Below are 18,737 nucleotides of genomic sequence, written 5' to 3'. Positions count from 1 at the left end.
CCCTTCTCCTTTCTAGCAATGGGATCCTGGTCTATGCTAACAGTTGTGAACAGGCACTGCCTTAGCAAAATGCCAAAGCTCACCAGTAAGGCAATGTAGAGCTGGAGCCCTCCCTCCTCACCTTCCACTACTAGTCACACATTACTAATGTTATCTCATCCTAGCTTCAGCAACAGACAGGTCTTTCTGTAAGAGAAGTCCAGCTCAGTCCAGCTCACCAGAATAGCAGATAACTAAGCCAGCAAAAAGGCAAGTAATGGTTTTCTTCACTCATTCGCTGCTGGACTTGTTTGGGCTTCCCTGACAACACAGCCAATATCTGCATGGCATTTACCAGCCTGGGACTGCAGATGTTCTTCACCTTGGAAAGCCCTGTGAAACCTCAGGCTCAGCTGTCAGACAAATTCCATGGCAAAACACCTTTATGCTCCTTATTGATTTCACAGTTTCTGTGAAATCTCATTCTCATCACTTTCTGTGGTGAGAGGCATTTTCAATGCCCCTACCATTTTGCACAGCATATAACACCACTGGACTGCAGGAAGAGAAATACTGAACACAAATCATGATACACCTTCAGTCTTTCTGAGCATTCACTTCTACAGTTCTGTCAGTTGTAAGCCAGTAGGCACCACTGAAGAAGCTTACCTAACTTGGAGTAACACAGGCTATAAAATCTCATTCACTTGCTCCTATACTATGCCAAATAACTTCAGATACATTTTCCATTAAAAATATAACAAAAAAACCCAACCCCATAAAATAGCCTGGATCTGAAAACAAGTTTATCTTGCTAAGGGGCTGAACAGCACAATTTGACCAAAGTTTATTTTGGTCAGACAACCTTCTTCATCTCAGTCAAGGTAGCAGAACTGTTAATAATGCAACACAGCAAAAGTAATTTCAGCTAAAACAAGACAACTCTGTTTCTCCCTGCATCCAGTTCCCAAACAGCCACACACAGTGGTGCACTGCTGCTTGATGTCTGGGCAAAGCCAAGGGCAGCACTGAACAACTGCCACAATGAGGAATGCATTTTACTAAGGGAAAAATGGAAGAAGACATGATAATCAAATCCCACCCTTGCATCAGGCCAGGAAATACAAGCAGAAGAACACTCAGGTACATCTAATCCAGACAGAATTTTCAGTAATAAAACCATGTCAGAAATTCATGGAAAGGAATGTATTACTTAGGTGTTTGTGACAGCATCAGCTCAACTTAATTATCAGGAGGATTTCTCCCACCCCTCCATATGGAAAGTTGTTAATTAACTAATGAACACAGATTATTCCAACAAGGATAAGACTCAGGAAGCAGGTTAAAGGGAAGACAACAGTAGGTAGCAGCAGAGCAATTATCCAGATGGAGTCATCAGCTAATGAAGCTCCCCAATAGACAATTCCAGATGCAGACACCCAGAATTTTCATTAACAACATGAACTAAACATAAAAACATGTTAAAGCAACACTGACATATCCAACGAGCATGAAATATCACTGGCTCAAAAGATGAATCCTCCTCCCCTGAGCACGAAGAATCCCGTTTCACTAGATGCTGGGTTTGTTTGCCAAAGATCTCAGAACCAGCACCAACCTTCACATTCCTGTTCTCAATTTCTCACCCTTAGCACTGTATGCTTTGGGTACACTCCATGCACGTTTGCTCCCAGGTAGAAGTTTCATTAGCATGTTGTGCACTGCATGTTCTCATCTTCTCAACTTAATCTGAACTGTGAGAACTGTAAAATGCACCCACCATAGCAGTTCTCAAGCAAAAGGCAGGAAAACCATACATGCACACTGATGGACTCTAAGTTATTTAGTGCAATTCCAGAAGATCTGGACTGCTTGAGCATGGCTGAAAACACCACCTCGATGACCTGAAGTAAAGAAGTGTAATGTTAAATACTGTTAGGTATAATTCTGTATTCCCACCCTAAAAGTCTACAACCATCTAAAGTCTTCATGCTCCCACACTGCAGAAGAATGCAATTCTGGTCAGCACATGTTAAAAAGTGTCACAAACCTAAAATGCTACAGAGGAACACAGGGATAATTAGGGGCGTCTCCTACATGAAAAACTGACTGAATATAAAAGGTAACTGGAGAGCACAATATGGCAGAGAGCTACAAAAATTCAAGGACAGAAGAAGAAAACCCAACTACTTGCTATTTCTCATAATTCAAGAATGAATTAGATGATCAAACAGCAGACTTCTCTGAAGTAAAACAATGTTTTGGGCTGTTCCCTCCCTCAAACAAGTGAAACTCATTACTGCTAGACAGATATAATGCAAAAAATAAGAAAAATAAATATATATTCCAGAAATAACCAGATACGCTAATGGAAAAAAAGCTGCAGTGCATCCCAGGGTTCTGGAGGAGCTGGCTGAGGTGGTTGCCGAGCTGCTCTCCATCATATTTGGAAAGTGGTGGCTGCCTGGTGAGGTGCCAGATGACTGGAGGAAGGGTCACTGTCTTCATTGTCACATTTTCAAGAAAGGGAGCAAGGAGGACCCCGGGAACTACGGCCAGTGAGTCTCAAGATCATGGAACAGATCAGATCATCCTGGATGACATGCTTGATTACACAAGGAATGAGCGTGTGATCCAAGACAGCCAGAACAGATTCACCAGGGGAAGGTCATGCTCGACCAATCTGTTGGCCTTCTATGATGGAGTGACGGCATCAGTGGACAAGGGAAAGGCGACCGATGTCATTTACTGGACTTGAGCAAGGCCTTTGACATGGTCCCCCACATCCTTACCTCCAAATTGGAGGGATGTGGATTTGATGGGTGGACCATTCAATGGATAAGAAACTGGTGGAAAGGCTGCAGGCAGAGGGTGGTCATCAATGGCTCCATGTCCAGGTGGAGGACTGTAACGAGCGGCGCCCCCCAGGGGTCTGCCTTGGGACCGGTGCTCTTTAACATCTTTATTAATGACATCGATGAGGGAATTGAGTGCACCCTCAGCAAGTTTGCTGATGACACCAAGCTGAGTGGTGCGGCTTATGGTGGAAGGAAGGGATGCCATTCAGAGGGACCTCGAGAGGCTGGAAAGGTGGGCCAGGGTGAACCTGATGAGGTTCAACACGGCCAAGTGCAGAGTTTTGCACTTGGGCGGAGGAACGCCAGGCATCCGTACAGACTGGAAGGAGCGGTCCTTGAGAGCAGCCCTGTGGAGAAGGATCTGGGGGTCTTGATAGATGAAAAACTTAACATGAGCCAGCAGTGTGCTCTTGCGGCTCAGAAGGCAAATGGTATCCTGGGCTCCATCAGGGGTGAGAAGAAGGGTGGCCAGCAGGGACAGGGAGGTGATTGTCCCCCTCTACTCTGTTCTTGTGAGGCCCCATCTGGAGTACTGTGTCCAGGTGTGGAGCCCCCAGTACAAGAAAGACAGGGAGCTGTTGGAGAGGGTCCCAAGGAGAGCCACGAAGATGATCAGGGGACTGGAGCACCTTCCCTATGGTAACAGGCTGAGGGAGCTGGGCTTGTTCAGTCTGGAGAAGGCTGCAGGGTGACCTCATTGCAGCCTTTCAGTACCTAAAGGGAGCCTACAAAAAGGAGGGGAACCAACCCTTTGAAAGGGTAGATAACAGCAGGACAAGGGGAAATGGTTTTAAGTTGAGAGAGGGAAGATTTAGGTTGGATGTCAGGGGGAAGTTCTTTACAGAAAGAGTAGTGAGGTGCTGGAACAGGCTGCCCAGAGAGGTTGTGTCCCTGGAGGTGTTCAAGGCCACATTGGATGGGGCCCTGGGCAGCCTGGTCTAGTATTAAATGGGGAGTTTGGTGGCCCTGCATGTGGCAGGGGGGTTGGAGATTCATGATCCTTGAAGTCCCTTCCAACCCTGGCCATTCTGTGAAAAGTTCATCAACAGTCATTATAAACAATAATGCTACCTAGAGCTCTTGAAAAATACTAACTTTAACATGGTGAAGTACATACCAGTACCTTTTTTTTTTTTTTTCAGGTCTTTCTTCTAAATCAGCAGCCAGAGGTTACTGTTGGAAACAGAACTCAGCTGGGCAGAGGTCTGGTCTAATCTAGCCATAATATGGCATATATCCAGCTAGCCTTGCCAGATGATGACCTGGAAGACTTCAGCAAGTCTCAGCATTGAAATGATTCATTAGTCTGAATTCCTTCCAACAGGTAACCTGCTATAATATAATCAGAGCTGCTCCATCTCTTCCTCTCATCTTTACTATTACTCAAGAGTCAAAATCTGAGAAACTGCCCCAGAGAAGACAAGATGCCATGAGAAATGGGACTTCTTTGTGGAAGGAGGAGTGTCACATCCCTAAACTCCAAGGAAGGCAGGTGAAAAGAAAACCCCCTACAAACTGTCAGGACAGATGTTACAAACAATTTGTTATAAAGTTTTAAGAATACTGACATGCTCCTTTATGCTGCTGTTCTACCAACTTACTGAAACATCTGAAAGAGAACTTAGTTTGACAGTGTCAGACTATCAGCTTCATCCTGACATCCCCCTTGGAAGGACAACAGACATCCCAAACAGAGAAGTCCCCAAGAAGAGAAAAATGTATGAATTCCCTCCACTGTCAGCCCCCAAAAGACCAGAACATTTAAAAACGTGTTAATAAGGGAATTCTGCAAAAGCCTTTGCTCAGGTGTTCTAGAACCCACCCAGGGACCTCTGCACACTGCTCAGCTCAAACTGCTGCCAAAAAGAGAATGTGCTTCAAAGTTGGATCAGGTTGCTCACGGTCTCATTCAGTCAAGTTTTAGATTTCCCCAAAGATGAGAGATCCCATAGCAAGCAGCCTGCTTCACTACCTCCCCCAGACACACTTACTGTGCAAATTTCTTCCTTCTGTGCAGCTGAAATTTCCCTCTCTGAAACCTGTAACCTCTTGTCTTTTCACTATGCATCTCTAAGGAAAGCCTGGCATTTCCAGTACCCAGCCAGCCTGAGCTGGCAAGTTAATTTTACAGCGAAGGTGTATGATGCAACGCAGCCAAGCTGACAGCTCAGCAGTGCTAATGGGGCACAGCAGCCCTGCACATGTCCAACAATCTAATTTCAGCCCCCTCCTTGTGCTAGCTCTGCAATTTAAATGGCTGCAGAGTTCATCAATTCATCTTGCTAAGCTGACAGAAATCCATTCCCTTGCTTAATTCCTGTGTCCTCTTTGCAATATTAATATGTTCAGCACAGGGTCACAAGGGAGAAGGTGGAACTGCAGGTGGGAACAGAACATCCCTTTCCAGAAGGGGCCAGGCAAGAACCAGCTGGGAGCCGTGAATTTAGATGTATGTGACAGAGAACATCATTTGCTCAAACAGCTGCAATCTGTCAGCAATACCTAAAGTCTTATGCACACTTCAGATTCCATCACCTACAGGATGAAGTACGCATGTCTTTCCTTAATCACAGTTATTTCGGTTGGAAAAAACCTTCAAGATGGTGCAACTTATCCTCCTAATCCACAAAGGCAGTTATTAAAACAGTGCTTAACTGGTACTAATTACATTCAGCACTAATTACCACCTGAGTTAAACAGGACATAAGAGATGGAATCCATATGTTACAGCCAAGGGATGCCGTGCTGTTTGGAAACACAGCAGCACTGCTCTAAGCTTGGTTCATACAGACACAGCTATGCATGGCCCTCACTGAGCCGAAGTCACTCAGGGCAAAGGCACCCATCAGTCATGGCACTGCTCCACAGCACATCAGGTTTTAAGTTATGAGGCACTGTGGGGAGCTTCAAACACACACAGTTTGAAAAGGAATCAAGTTTCACAAGTGCCTGCTTTTTAATATGACAAATGCACACACCAAAGAACACCGCTATAGGACTGGCATTCAAAGCCATATTTGGAAGCTAATGACAACTCAGACTTATCTTTTTAACAGCTCTAACTTGCACCAAATTTCAATCTTTTTGCAAACCCTGCCTTTTGAACGAAGGCTACCTAGAATCTGCCGAAAGGCATTACAGCAACAAAGGACAAGGGCTCTTAAACAGCTGTAGGAGAGAGAATACACTGACATCCTTCCACTTCTCACAAGCTGCATACCAAGGTCTGTAAAGCCCATAAGGATCAGCAGTTTGTGAGGTCAGAATAAAAATATCCCATACCTGACACACAGAAAGTAGTTTTCCAAAGCAAATCTCTACTCACCCAGAGCAATAAAAATAGAATTATCAAAACATCTAATATCAGAGATTTAGAGAGCTCAAAGTAGTCAATACTTACCCTCAAGGAAGGTTAATTGAATGTTTTTACTTTTTTTTTTTTTTTTTAAAAATTACTATTAGCATACCTGAATTCCTCTAGTCCACAATTCCCCAACAGCTCAGTATTTCAGTATGAAATGATGCAAACTACGACGACTCCCTGCTCTGCTACCACGCAGCTCCTCTGGTGTCCTCACAGCCATGCAGAGGACCAAGCCTGTTGCCAGTGTCACCTGCCCAGGGTGACATCTCCTCCCCCAGTCTCCCGGCCATTCCCTGCCCTCTTCAAGCATTCACAGCTCTGCCCTCTCCCAGTTTTCAGCTATGGCTCCCTCCAAGGTGCCAGTCCCCAGACGGCCTCCACTATCAGCACCAGTTTCACCACCCTCCCCTAAGGTATTTTTCACCTTTCAAACTAATCCTATCATGTTGTTTAATGGCTTTGTGCCTCCCAACGGCCACACATCTTTACCCATTGCCCCCAGCTCCCAGAAGACCCTTCACAGATCTCACCAAGGGGCAGAGAAAATGTAAATGAAGGTTATCACTACCCCGGTGCAATCCTGCAGCACGATTTTGCAGTTTGCTCACAGCTGCTGAGAAGGTGCGGACACAGCATGCACAGCCCTTCAGGGCTAGGGCCCTATACCGAGCACCATATAGCTTCACAGCAGCCAGGTTGAGCTCTTCCAAGGAGCCCCAGAGACCCCCAGAAACACAGAGCACAGGGCAGAACCCTGAGCAGCTCTTGCAGCCTCTGTGGCCAGCCCCAGGCTTGGTGTGGGCTCCTCAGCCCCAGACAGTCTCCAGAAATGACTGCTTCACATGGCTTCACCGGGAGCAGGGACTTAACTGACTCCTGCCATTTTCATGCTGCCCATGGGTCTTCTGAGAGCAACAGTGGAGAAAAAACTACAACAAGCAAACCAGCAGCTAAGAGCTGCAACGAGTCCATGTTCACACAGATGTAGGCTGGAGGAAGAGTGGGAGAGATCGCATAATCATTAAGGTTGGAAAAGACCACTAAGATTACCCAGCCGTACCATCAAACCATGTCCACTAACCACGTCCCTCAGTTCCACATCTCCACATTTCTTGAATACCTCCAGAAATGATGACTGCACCACCTCCCTGGGCAGCCTGTGCCTCACCACTGTTTCTGAGAAGAACCTTCCCTGGCTCAACCCGAGGCCATTTGCGTCTCCTCCTATCACTGTTACCTGGGAGAAGAGCTGACCTTCACCTCAACACAACCTCCCTTCAGGTGCTGTAGAGCGCAGTAAGGTCTCCCCTGAGCCTCCTCTTCTCCAGACTGAACAATCCCAGATCCCTCAGCTGCTCCCCATAAGAATTCATGTGCTTCAGTGCCTTCACAGCTCCACTGCCCAGAGAAGGACACACTCCAGGGCCTCAATATCTTTCTTCTAATATAGCAAGGGGCCCAAAACTGGACACGGCACTCAAGGTGTCGCCCCACCAGAGATGAGTGCAGAAGGATGATCCCCTCCCTGCTCCTGTTCACTGCACTATTGCTAGTACAAGCCAGGATACTGTTGGCCATCTTAACCACCTGGGCACACTGCTGGCTCACATTCAGCCAGCTGTGTGCCCATTACCTTTATCACCAAAGATCCTAACACCCGTGTCTGCTTGACCAGAGAGTCTGGCATCTGCTCTTCATCGGGAACACAAGCAGTGCCACAGGAGCCTGGTACTTTCTCCCAGTACCAGCACTTTTATTAACACTACACCACAACGCGTTCCCTCGGTGGCACTGCCAGGCCGGGGGGCACGCAGCACCGGGCTCCCTAGCACGGACACAAAGCACTGGAAACACCGCACCATCTCGGACTCCGGATACTATCGAGAGCAGTACTCAGCCAGCCCAGCGCCGCCGCCACGCTCCGCGGCGCGCGGGGCATCACGCAGCTCCGCACGAAGGACGGCGCGGGGCAGCGCGCCGCTTTACGTCCACGGGGACGAAAAACTTTTACGCGGCGCAGAACGCCGCGTCTCGGCGCGACCCACCGCCGGGCCGGCTGCGTGCCCCGCGCCGCGGCCTCGCCCCGCAGCGGCACGGTGCCCAGCGCCCGCCGCGCACCGCCGGGCCCGGCCCAGCAGCATCCCGCTCCCCCAGGTGCCGCGCTCCCTCCGGCGCCGGGAGAGCTCCGGAAGCGGAGCGGCGCGGCCCGCCCCTGCCCGGCTCCAAGCGGCGGGCAGCGCGCCCCGGGCGGACCCGCGGGCACTGGGGGGGAGGAGGGTCGGTCTGGCGGAGGGAGGACGGGGACGGAGAAGAAGGGAAGGGAAAAGGGAGCGGCGGCGCCGGCCGGCCGCCTCACCATCAGCACTTTGGCCGCGTTCTCCAGCTGGGCGATCACCTCGGGGGCCCCCCCTGCCGCCACGGCCGCCGCCATCATGGTCTCTCTTCAATGACGCGCCATGCGCTGCATTCTGGGACGACGCGGCCGCCCAGCCAATCCCGGGCGCGGCGCGGCGCGGCCCCGGCGCGGAGGCGAAGCGACGGCGGCGCCGGAGGCAGCGTGACCGCCGGCCGCCAGCCAGGGCCCGCCGGACGAGGCCCCCGCCCCTGCGCGCCTTCCTCCCGCCGCCGCCAGACCGCCTCCGGGGCGGGCTTCGAGCACGCGGTGCGCCCGGGGCGGAGCCGCCGCTACGCCGCCGGTTGGAGGCCGCCGCGGCGCCGCGTGAGAGGGCCCGGGGATGCGGTTGTAGGTCGTGGTGGGGAATGGAGAACGTGGGCTGCGACTTTCCGAAGTTGTAACTGCTTTGTGGTTAGCGCAGGTGAAAGCCCGAGGAGGTTTGCAAGGGATGGAAATCTCTGAACTTCACGTGTAACTCCGTCTGGAGCTCACCTCGTGTTGTCCAGATGGGGGTTACTGGATGGCATCGCCTCTAGAGAGCGTCCAGGAGAGAAGCTGCACATCTGCAGGAGCACAGGGACTCGGGCTGTGCTTGCGCTGCTGTTTCTGGGTGTTGAGCTGGACATAAACAGCAGTATGCCCTCACAGCCCAGAAAGCCAACTGCATCCTGGGCTGCATCCAAAGCAGCATGGCCAGCAGGGTGAGGGAATGATCCTGCCCCTCTGCTCTGCACTGTGAGACCTCACTTGCAGTTCTGCGTCCAGGTGTGGAGTCCTCAATACAGGAGAGACATGTAACTGTTGGAACATACCCAAAGGAGGGCCACAAAAATGATTCAAAGGATGGAACCCCTCTCCTATGAGGACAGGCTGAGGCTGGGGCTGTGGAAAGGCTCCAGGGAAACTGAACAGTGGCCTTTCAGTATCTAACAGGAGCTACAGGAAAGGAGATGGACTCTTTAGCAGGGTGTGTTGGGATAGAACAAGGGGAAGTGTTCTGAAACTAAAAGAGGGGAGATTTAAGCTGGGTGTAAGGAAGAAGGTTGTTGTTTTTGTTTTTGTTTTTTTTTACAATAAGGTCAGTGAGGCACTGGAAAAGGTTGCCCACAGTGGTGGTGGATGCCCTGTTTCTGGAAACATTTAAGGTCCAGTCTGGATGGGGCACTGAGCAAGCTGATGGACCTGTAGATGTGATGATTCATGGCAGGGAAGTTGGTTTAGATGGCCTTTAACGGTTCCGATGGTTCTATCGTTCTTTAAGGGTAGGAGTTTGCTTCTCACATCTGATGTTGCACACTCAGTTTGCACGCTGGAGCAGCCTTTGGAGCACACAAGCTGTGACACCTGCAGATGAATTGGAAGACCTGTAGCAGCAAAGCACAGAACGCCTGGGCCCACCCACAGCTCCCTCAGCACCAGTCCCTCACAGGGCAGCGCCGCTGCTCTGCTCCCTGGGCCCTGCTCTTGTACCGTGCCTCCATCCAGGGCTCTCCCAGCACTAGGATGAGGTCAGCTGGCCTCTGCTGCTGGGGTTACACAAAGTTTGGGACACAGCAGCTCCCTCTGCACACTTTGACGTTCACAGGCTGTTGGTGCAAGATGAGTGTAGATACAGTGTTACCGATGTGGGTGAGGGGAGGGAAGAAAAGATCAAGAAAATAGGATGTAAGAAAGAAATACAGCTTACTGAATAGAGGAATGAAAGGGAAGGTGTCTGTGTGTTCACTCAAGAAGTGCAGCTTTCAGTGCCTAAGAAGCAGCGGTAAACAAGATTAGAAATAGCAATTGAACTCTGTGATTTTGATTTTGTGGTTTACCTAGGACACATTGTAATTCATGCTGAAACATTTAATGTGTTTCAGGGTACTCTCCACTCTTATTTCCTTCTTCAAGGGTGTGGGGAGATCAGCAGGGCTGCTCTGGAAGGAGAAATAAGTACAAGGACAATTGAGCTTAAGCTCAGAGATGGAGGAGCTCAGAGATGGTGAAATTGTGACAACACTCCTAAGTCCTGAAGTGTGTTTATAGGACAAGTGGAGCAATATACAAGTGCTACACTAAAAAATAGCAAAGAAGAGCTAAAGAATTAGAAATTTGCATGCAAAGAGGTAACGTCAAAAACAAGCTGAAGAGTACTGGAAAAGCTATTTTAAGAAATTATGTGTTCAGTAAAGGACGGCTTCAGCTGAGTACTTCTGTACTTGTAGCTTGTATTCCTAATGAGATCCTTCATTCTGCTGCTCTTGGAAAGCAACAGAAACAGTGTGGTGTTGTTCAGGTTGAGGCGTGCTCAAGAGGTCCCCATGCCAGTCTTCTGCCCAACAGACCATGTTGCTTAGGGCTTTGTCCACGTGGCTCTTGCTTTTTAGCATATGCACGAGTAATCTCTATGAGAAATGGCCGTGTTCACATAGTTACATTTTCTCTCAGCTGTATCACTGTCTCCATGTTCTCTTGAAAAGCTGATTGTTCATGTATCTTGTCAGAGGGAATGCTGAAGCTATTTCTGCCCTTGGCTAAAAAGATGCATCCTTCTTCCTTAACACTTCCTGCTTTTGTGGTGTTAATGCTCCTAAAATAGTTCAAAACTTTCGGACTGGCAGCCAAGCCAGAAAGAGTGCTATTGATAATGGGACCTGTGCTTCCTGCTTTAGCAATCCTCTGTCTTGCTTTCTTCCAGAGCTGAAAACATCCAATTAGTGCTAGTTTTGGTCAAAGATTAATAATAGAATCATAGAATGGCTTAGGTTGGAGGGGACCTTAAAGCCCATCCAGTTCCAACCTTGCTGCTGTGGGCAGAGCTGCCATCCACCAGCTGAGCCTGCCTAGCGCTTCATCCAACCTGACCTTGAGAGCCTTCAGATATAGGGCAACCCCCAGCTTCTCTGGGCAGTTGTGCCAGTGCCTCACCACCCTTTCAGTAAAAATTTTCTTCCTAACACCTAACCTAGATCTCCCCTCTCATAGTTTAAAGCCATTCACCCTTTGTCCTGTCGCAATCAGACGATGTAAAATGTTAAAGAAAATGAGCCAATCAGTCAGTAATGAATTATTATTATTTAAGAGTATGTGTTGATCAGACAGTAAAATGCTGGGTCCATTGACTCCAGCATGGACCTCCAGAGCAAGGTGCCCAGGACCACATCCAGGGCTGTAAAATCCCCAAGTAGGAGGCCCCACAGCCTCTGGGCAGCCTGTGCCAGTACTCCATCACCTGCATAGTACAGCAGTGCTGCTGGTGTTCACAGGGAACCTCATGTGTTCCAGTTTGTGCCCACTGCCTCTTGTCCTGGCACTGGGCACCACTGTACAGAGCTTGGCTCCATTCTCTTTTCACCCTCCCTTCAGGAATTTATGGACATTAACAAGATCCACCTGTTGTAGTGATGAGATTTCTTCACTTGAGAGCATCATGGTGAGGAAACAGAAGTGACTGAGAACTAAATTACATGATACAAGGAGGCCAGTCTCAGCAGGGAGGTGGATCACTAGGATGGAAAAGCAACGGCAATTGCAAGCTTTCAAGTGGCAAGTTTGGGAGGCTTTAATCTTTCACGTTTAGGTGGTTTAAAGCTTTTGAAACCATCCTCCCCTATCAGACATGCATTCTGATTTATTGATGGTTGATACCTTAGCATTCCCAAAACTTCCTCCTGATTCCCAAGTATATTCAAAAGATCTCTTCCCACATAGCCCATGCTCATTTTTAAGATCTCTTTTCTCTAGCCTGGAAGTCCAGTTTCCTTTTCTCTCAGGCACTTTTCTTCCATTATCCCCCCAAACTCTTGTTAGTGAATGAATTAACATCCATCTATAAACAAGAGGTCTGTAATAGAAGTGTCTTGTCTGTAGGAACAAGGAGTTGTGGGATGAATCAAAATGAAACAAATTCTAGGAATTTGCTCTATGGGAGCATCTGTCTGCTCTTAGAATCGTAAAATCACAGAATGGTGACAGAAGGGACCTTCCAACCTCCTGCCATGGGCAAAGACAGCTCCCACCAGATCTGGCTGCTCACTTTGAATACAAGGCCCACCCAACCTGGCCTTGAGTACCTCCAGGGATGGGGCATCCACAGCTTCTCTGGGAACCTGTGCCAGTGCCTCACCACCCTCTTGCATTTGCTCTGGTGCAGAGCATAAACCAGCCTGTGTGTTTTATTTTATGGGGGTTGTGGTATCTGGGGTCTAGTTGTAGCAGCACTGAGGATTTACAACTACAAATAAAACAGTGAGTAATTAAAAATACATCTGTTTGCTATCTGAAAAAGAGTTGTTTCACTTTAAGTTGTTTATGCTCCAAATTATATGATTAGCTCTTCCATTTATTTCTTACAGAACAACAGTACACAGTGTTGCAAAGCCAGTTTAGTCATTCTGTGTTCATTAGTACAGCTGTGGCCATATCTGAGAGTTCTCAGTTTTAAGAATGGAGTTTGGCTAAGGATGGAATGAGTTGTAAGTGAGGTTAATTGGAGGGAATGAAATATTAGGGATTCTGTGAAGGCTTCAAATGGCTTTTCCATCAGCAAGGCTTTACATGGGGGTAGACACAGGTGATGCCAGGATGCAAAATGTCAGTGTAAGAAAAATTGTAGGATAATTGGATGGCAGCACTATTGCTAAATCTAGTCTTTAGCATCCTCTGACTCTTATTCCTCCATTCAAAACTACAATAGTAAGAGCATAAGCACTGATTAAAAATAGAGCATGAATTGTCTAGCAGCCACTGTTGGTTTGCACCTCGGTGTGCTGAGAAGGAGGGGCACACAGCAGTCACCAAGTTTAGCAGTTTTGACCTTCAGAGTTATCTTCTGGATTTGTGACTGGTTGACTAGAATATGTTGCTTGTAATTCACGTGTGGACATTTATCAGTAGTATTTGGAAAACGTGTGTTATCCTCCTTTGTGCTGAACTCTGCTGTGCTCTTCTGTGGTACTTAGGAAAACTTTACTGGTACAGTAAATGCTAGGATGATAGTTTGAGCCTGCCTGTTTCATTTGTGTAGCAAACACTTTAAAATCTTCATGTAGCCTGTATATAATAGAATCAGAGAGTCATTAAGGTGCCAAGATAATGTAGCCCAACTGTCAACCCATCACACTATGCCCACTAAGCCATGTCCCTCAGTGCCACATCTCCACGTTTCTTGAATGCCTCCAGGTATGGTCTCTCCCAGGCAGCCTGTTCCAATACCTCCTCAGTCTTTCTGAGAATAAATTTTTCCTAATACCCAACCTGAAAGCATGTCCAAGCATACACGCTGAGGACTCAGCTTACCAGCTTACTGCCTCTTTTGTCTCAAACTGACATGAAGGCAAACTTGCCAACCTGAATGGGATTGATGCGGCACCAGGGTATTTTAGACTACTGTCTGCAGACATCTACTTGTTTCATGTACATGTAATTCACACGAGATTAAGTCACCTGCTTCATTAGCACAGGCTACAGTGCTTTAGTCTTTGAGAGCTCATTCTGTTCTGACTCTGCTCTTAGGATACCTGCTCTTAAGTTTCCTACTCCAGTAGTTTATTCCCAAAGCCACTTGCTTAGGAGAGGGCTTTTCCTTTCTCTCAGTAGCTTATGAGTCAAGGTCTTGCTGTCCTGCATAAAAAGCAAGGACCCAAGTTTCTTGTCTTCATGTCTTTTATTGAACAACTGTTCCAGAGTGTGACTTCTAAGAGCTGCCATCCTGTTTTCCTGCTTACTTACTTCCACTCTATTTGCAGCCAGCTTGCTGGCACAGGAGTAGATACTGTTCCTTATCCTAATTAGATTTTCTTGCTTCTTAGTGTTTATTCTGGGTATGTTTAGAAAGTTGTGTTGCCTTCGTTCATTGTTCTGCTAGTTCGTGCAGAATTAGAAGAGAGTTACTTCCCATAGATACGTTCTGTCCCTTTGATCCTGCCAGCACTTCTAACTAACTAACTAACATGAGTTGATCTGCTCAGAAGTGGCCACCTGAGCAATAAGTGATCCTCCAGGCTGTTTTAAAAGGCCACTGCTTTTTCTATAGCTCTGTTAGAAATACTTTCCACCAAAGTCATGAAATTGCCTTCACTAGTTTCATGCCTGTGATGTTTTAGTGCCTTAATCCACCCCAGATCAACTGATAAACACAGGTGTGTTATAGCAGGAATTTTAGGGTGTTAATCCTAGAAGTTTTATGGCAAGAAACTTCATTCTATTTCTGTTATTCCATGCATCAGTCACTGACTTTTTCAATACCTTTCATAACTTTTTACTGAATGTGCCTGAACACAATTTGCAGATTTCATTAGCATGCTCTATTTTTGTTCTCAAGCCATTTGTAAAAGTATTATAGATGGGTCTATTTTCAGGCTTTCCATCCCTTGACATGCCCCTTCGCAATAAGGTCTATGTAGCAGAAATACCATCTCTATTTTCCATCACCAGTCCTCAAGGTCATCACTGGAGGTTGTCTCAGGGCTAGAATCAGCTCTGCCTGGCACAGCGCAGGTAAACGGCTGCAAAGAAGTTCCTAATGACTTTCAGACAGGAATTCCATTTTTCTCCGTCTTGTGGGAGGGCCTTGGAAATCTCAAGCAACTGCATACAAATTTCAGATTAACTGTCCTTTACAAATGTGTGCCTCATCCATTTTTGTACCCAACTCACGTTTCTCAACTCTTTCTAGTGGGCACCACAGTACAAAAAAACCCAAACAACCAAACAAAAACAAACAAACAAAAACAAACAAACAAACAAAATCAAAAAGATGTCCAAAGGAGGCTACAGGGATGGGGAAAGACATCTGGAGGACAAGATATATGAGGAGCGGTGGAGACCCCTGGTGTGCTCAGTGTGGAGCAGAGGAGCTGAGGGGAGGCCTGATGGCGGCCGCAGCTCCTCACAGGGAGCAGAGGGCAGCGCTGAGCTCTGCTCTGTGTGACAGCGACAGGGAACGGCATGGAGCTGCGTCAGGGGAGGGCGGCTGGGGGTGAGGGAAAGGGGCTGCGCCAGAGGGCGGTGGGCATGGAACAGCTGCCCAGGGCTGTGGGCACGGCCCCAGTGCCGGAGCTCAGGGAGTGTTTGGACAACGCTCTCAGACACAGGGTTTGATTTTGGATGGTCCTGTGTGGAGCCAGGGGTTGGATTCGATGATCCTTATTGGTCCCTTCTGACTCAGGATATTCTGTGATCAAAACCCTCCAGACAACCCCTGTGCCAGCAACTCAGAGCTCTGAGGTCTGACAGAACGGCTACCTTGGCACCCAGTTCTGCAGCTTTAGCTGAGGAAGCTGGCCAGCAAATCCTTTCCTGCTCCACCCCTGGTTAGTCTGCACGGGACAGCTGGCTACAAAGTAGGAGGAAAGATCTTAGTGGATTAGGCTTTACTGCTCTAGAAGCGTTCAGTAAAGACTGATAAACTACTACATCTCCTCTATTTTCTTTCCTGTATAAGTCAATCTAAGACAGTTTCCATTCTAACAACTAATAATGTTCTGCATGACAAAAGGGCAATAATTCTTAAATTCTAGGAAATTTAGCCTGGATTAAGTAAACAGTTTGTGCCTGTAGTTTTTCGGTTCCTCAAAATAAATCACATAATCATTAGATTTGGAAAAGACCACTAAGATCATCCAGTCCAACAATCAACCCATCCCCACCAAGCCCGTTAACCACATCCCCCATTGCCACATCTCCACATCTCTTGAACATCTACAGGAACGGTGACTCCATCACTTCTCTGGGCAGCCTGTGCCACTGCCTCACCACTGTTTTGGAGAAGAAATGTTTCCTAATATCCAACCTGAACCTTCCCACAGACAACTTAAGGCCATTCCCTCTTGTCCTATCGCTGTTACCTGGGAGAAGAGCTGACTCCCACCTCAACACAACCTCCCTTCAGGCACTGCAGAGAGCAGTGAGGTCTCCCCTCAGCCTCCTCCAGACTGAACAATCCCAGTTCCCTCAGCTACACCCCACAAGATTTGTGCTCCAGACTTTTCACCAGCACAGATACAAAATCATTGCCATACTGGATTAGACTTTACATATATCTAATACTGTGCCGTATATCTAGAGCTTACAAGAATGAAATGGGACATAAATGAGCAGCTGGCTCATCTGTCCTCAGAGCAATGCCATCCGTGTCTTTAACAGATGAAAATAGACATGGAATAGACAGAAGACATTCTAGTATTAACTTTTGGATATAGAAATATAGAATGACATTTGTGAACTTTCACCTTTCTTACACACAATTTATCTTTTTGTACTTTTTGTATTTTAAATACCTTGCCTGGAGAGGTGCTGTGCAGTCCTCTATCTGTCAGTGCAGCCTGGTGACCCCAAGGCTCCCCCTCAAAGTACCCCCCCTCACTTTGCTCTGTCAAAACAAGACACTGAGAGAGGCTGTGCTGGGGGAGAAGTGCTGTGTGACAATATTCCACGGAGCTCCCTGACCATCGTACCATCGCACGTGTTCTCATACTGGGCTGCATGTCTGGCAGCGGTCCTCAGTCAGCTGCCTGTGTCCATGCACAGGTGCTCTCCTTGAGATGGCCAAATTAATTTAGAGCCTTTGAGCATACGTAGATAATTTATATTTTTGTCTCCAGTGTTTATTTGTATTGTATTTGTCACCGCTGAATTTTCATCTGATCTCAGGTTGTCCGTTCACATATTCCTATTAAACCTCTCTTGATTACCACAGCCTGCTCCTGGTTTTTAAGATAATTAATTTACTTGTATGATCTGCAGATTTGTTATCTAATATTTCCCTTTCCAGATGGTACTCTCTTAAACAATAACAACATTAATATACAACCCTGTAGCACCTGTTCTTAATTTCATCAGTTACAGCATAAATCTCTGTTATATTTTGTTTTTTTTTTTTAACCAGTTCCTTTCCATTTTGTCATTTCAATTCTCATTCTTAATTTCTTAAAACGTTGTCTCTGAAGTCTAAAAAAATATGAATTACTTCTCCCTTTTAGAGTATTCTATTGCAATTTTTAAGTAATACTGTGAGATTGCTGGGCCGTTTTTGTCTTGTGCAGAAAGCATGCTAGTTAAGTGTTAGCAAGCTCGGTCAAATTAGTAAGAATCGAAGAGAACGATACACTTTTTGTAGCCTTCTTTCTCTTCTTTCACAGTTAGCAGAGTATTAAAAGATTTACTGCTAAAAACTATTTCAGTGCTGATTTATTACTAGTTGCCCATGTGTGAGGTTGTCAGTGAGTTTACATTCACCTGGTTATTCAGATGAATTGTGATAAATAAGTGATATCCATTTGTTTCTTTGGGTAAAGGCCTAGATGTATGTAATCATAGACTCATAGAACCACCAAGGTTGGAAAAGACCTCCAAGACCATCCAGTCCAACCATACACCTATCACCAGTATTTCCCATTAAACCATATCTCTTAGTACAACATCCAGGGTATCTAGGAGGGCACCACTTGAGTCACAGAACGGTTTTATTTTGTGATGACCAGAAAAGCAAATACTTAATAATTTGCTTGGGCAGTCACAAACCAAACTATCGCATTGTGATGTAAGGCACTGGATCTCCTAGATGAGCATCCTTCTGTGTTTACCACTCAAAGGAATACATGTAGTAAGCAATTCAATTTACTTACTGAAACTTGTTGTGAACACGTCTTCCCAAACCAGGCAAGCTAAAATTTTGGTTTGTTTGCAAATAATTTGTGGATGAAGAAAGCAACTATAAGGTTGGATTTGTGAACCAGTCTTTCTTCTTGGTGATCTGCTGGTCCCCAGGGATGTCCGTGCACAGGGTGGGACAGAGATGAGGACAGATGATCTGAAATCAGTGCATAATCTATTCCACATTGCTCTGAGCCAGGACTCCTGATGGGCTGCGCTGCACTCACGAGTGTCCCTGCACTCACCTGGGGTTGGGTAGGGTTTGGTTTCGAGATCTTGGAGGCATGCTTCATATTACATGCTTCATATTACACAGCATATGAAAAAAAAAAAACAAATTTAAAGTCTGCTTAACCCTTAATTAAAAAACATTTGTAAGCAAGCAATCAATGCAAATTTTGAAAATTGAAAGTAGTTGTCCTATGCAATCTAAAACAGTATGTGAGGGTCCTGCTTTGGATAAACGAAGGCAGTGATCTTAATTTGTAATCAATCTCTTCACATC

General features: G+C 46.8%; 1 protein-coding gene across 1 annotated transcript in view; it reads right to left on the bottom strand.

The window, feature by feature from the left end:
* Nucleotides 1-8,700, bottom strand: part of XPO4 (exportin 4) — a 78,298-nt gene extending 69,598 nt beyond the window's left edge. The window contains exon 1 of the mRNA XM_048942782.1: nucleotides 8,558-8,700. Within this exon, the coding sequence (XP_048798739.1) occupies nucleotides 8,558-8,635 (78 nt within the window). The 5' untranslated portion in view covers nucleotides 8,636-8,700. The remainder of the gene's footprint in view (nucleotides 1-8,557) is intronic.
* Nucleotides 8,701-18,737: the final 10,037 nt, after the last annotated feature.

The sequence above is a fragment of the Lagopus muta genome, chromosome 1 (genome assembly GCF_023343835.1).
Source record: "Lagopus muta isolate bLagMut1 chromosome 1, bLagMut1 primary, whole genome shotgun sequence".
Lineage (NCBI taxonomy): Eukaryota > Metazoa > Chordata > Aves > Galliformes > Phasianidae > Lagopus > Lagopus muta.
Note: the sequence above shows the minus strand (reverse complement) of the source record. Positions and strands in the feature narration are given on the sequence as shown.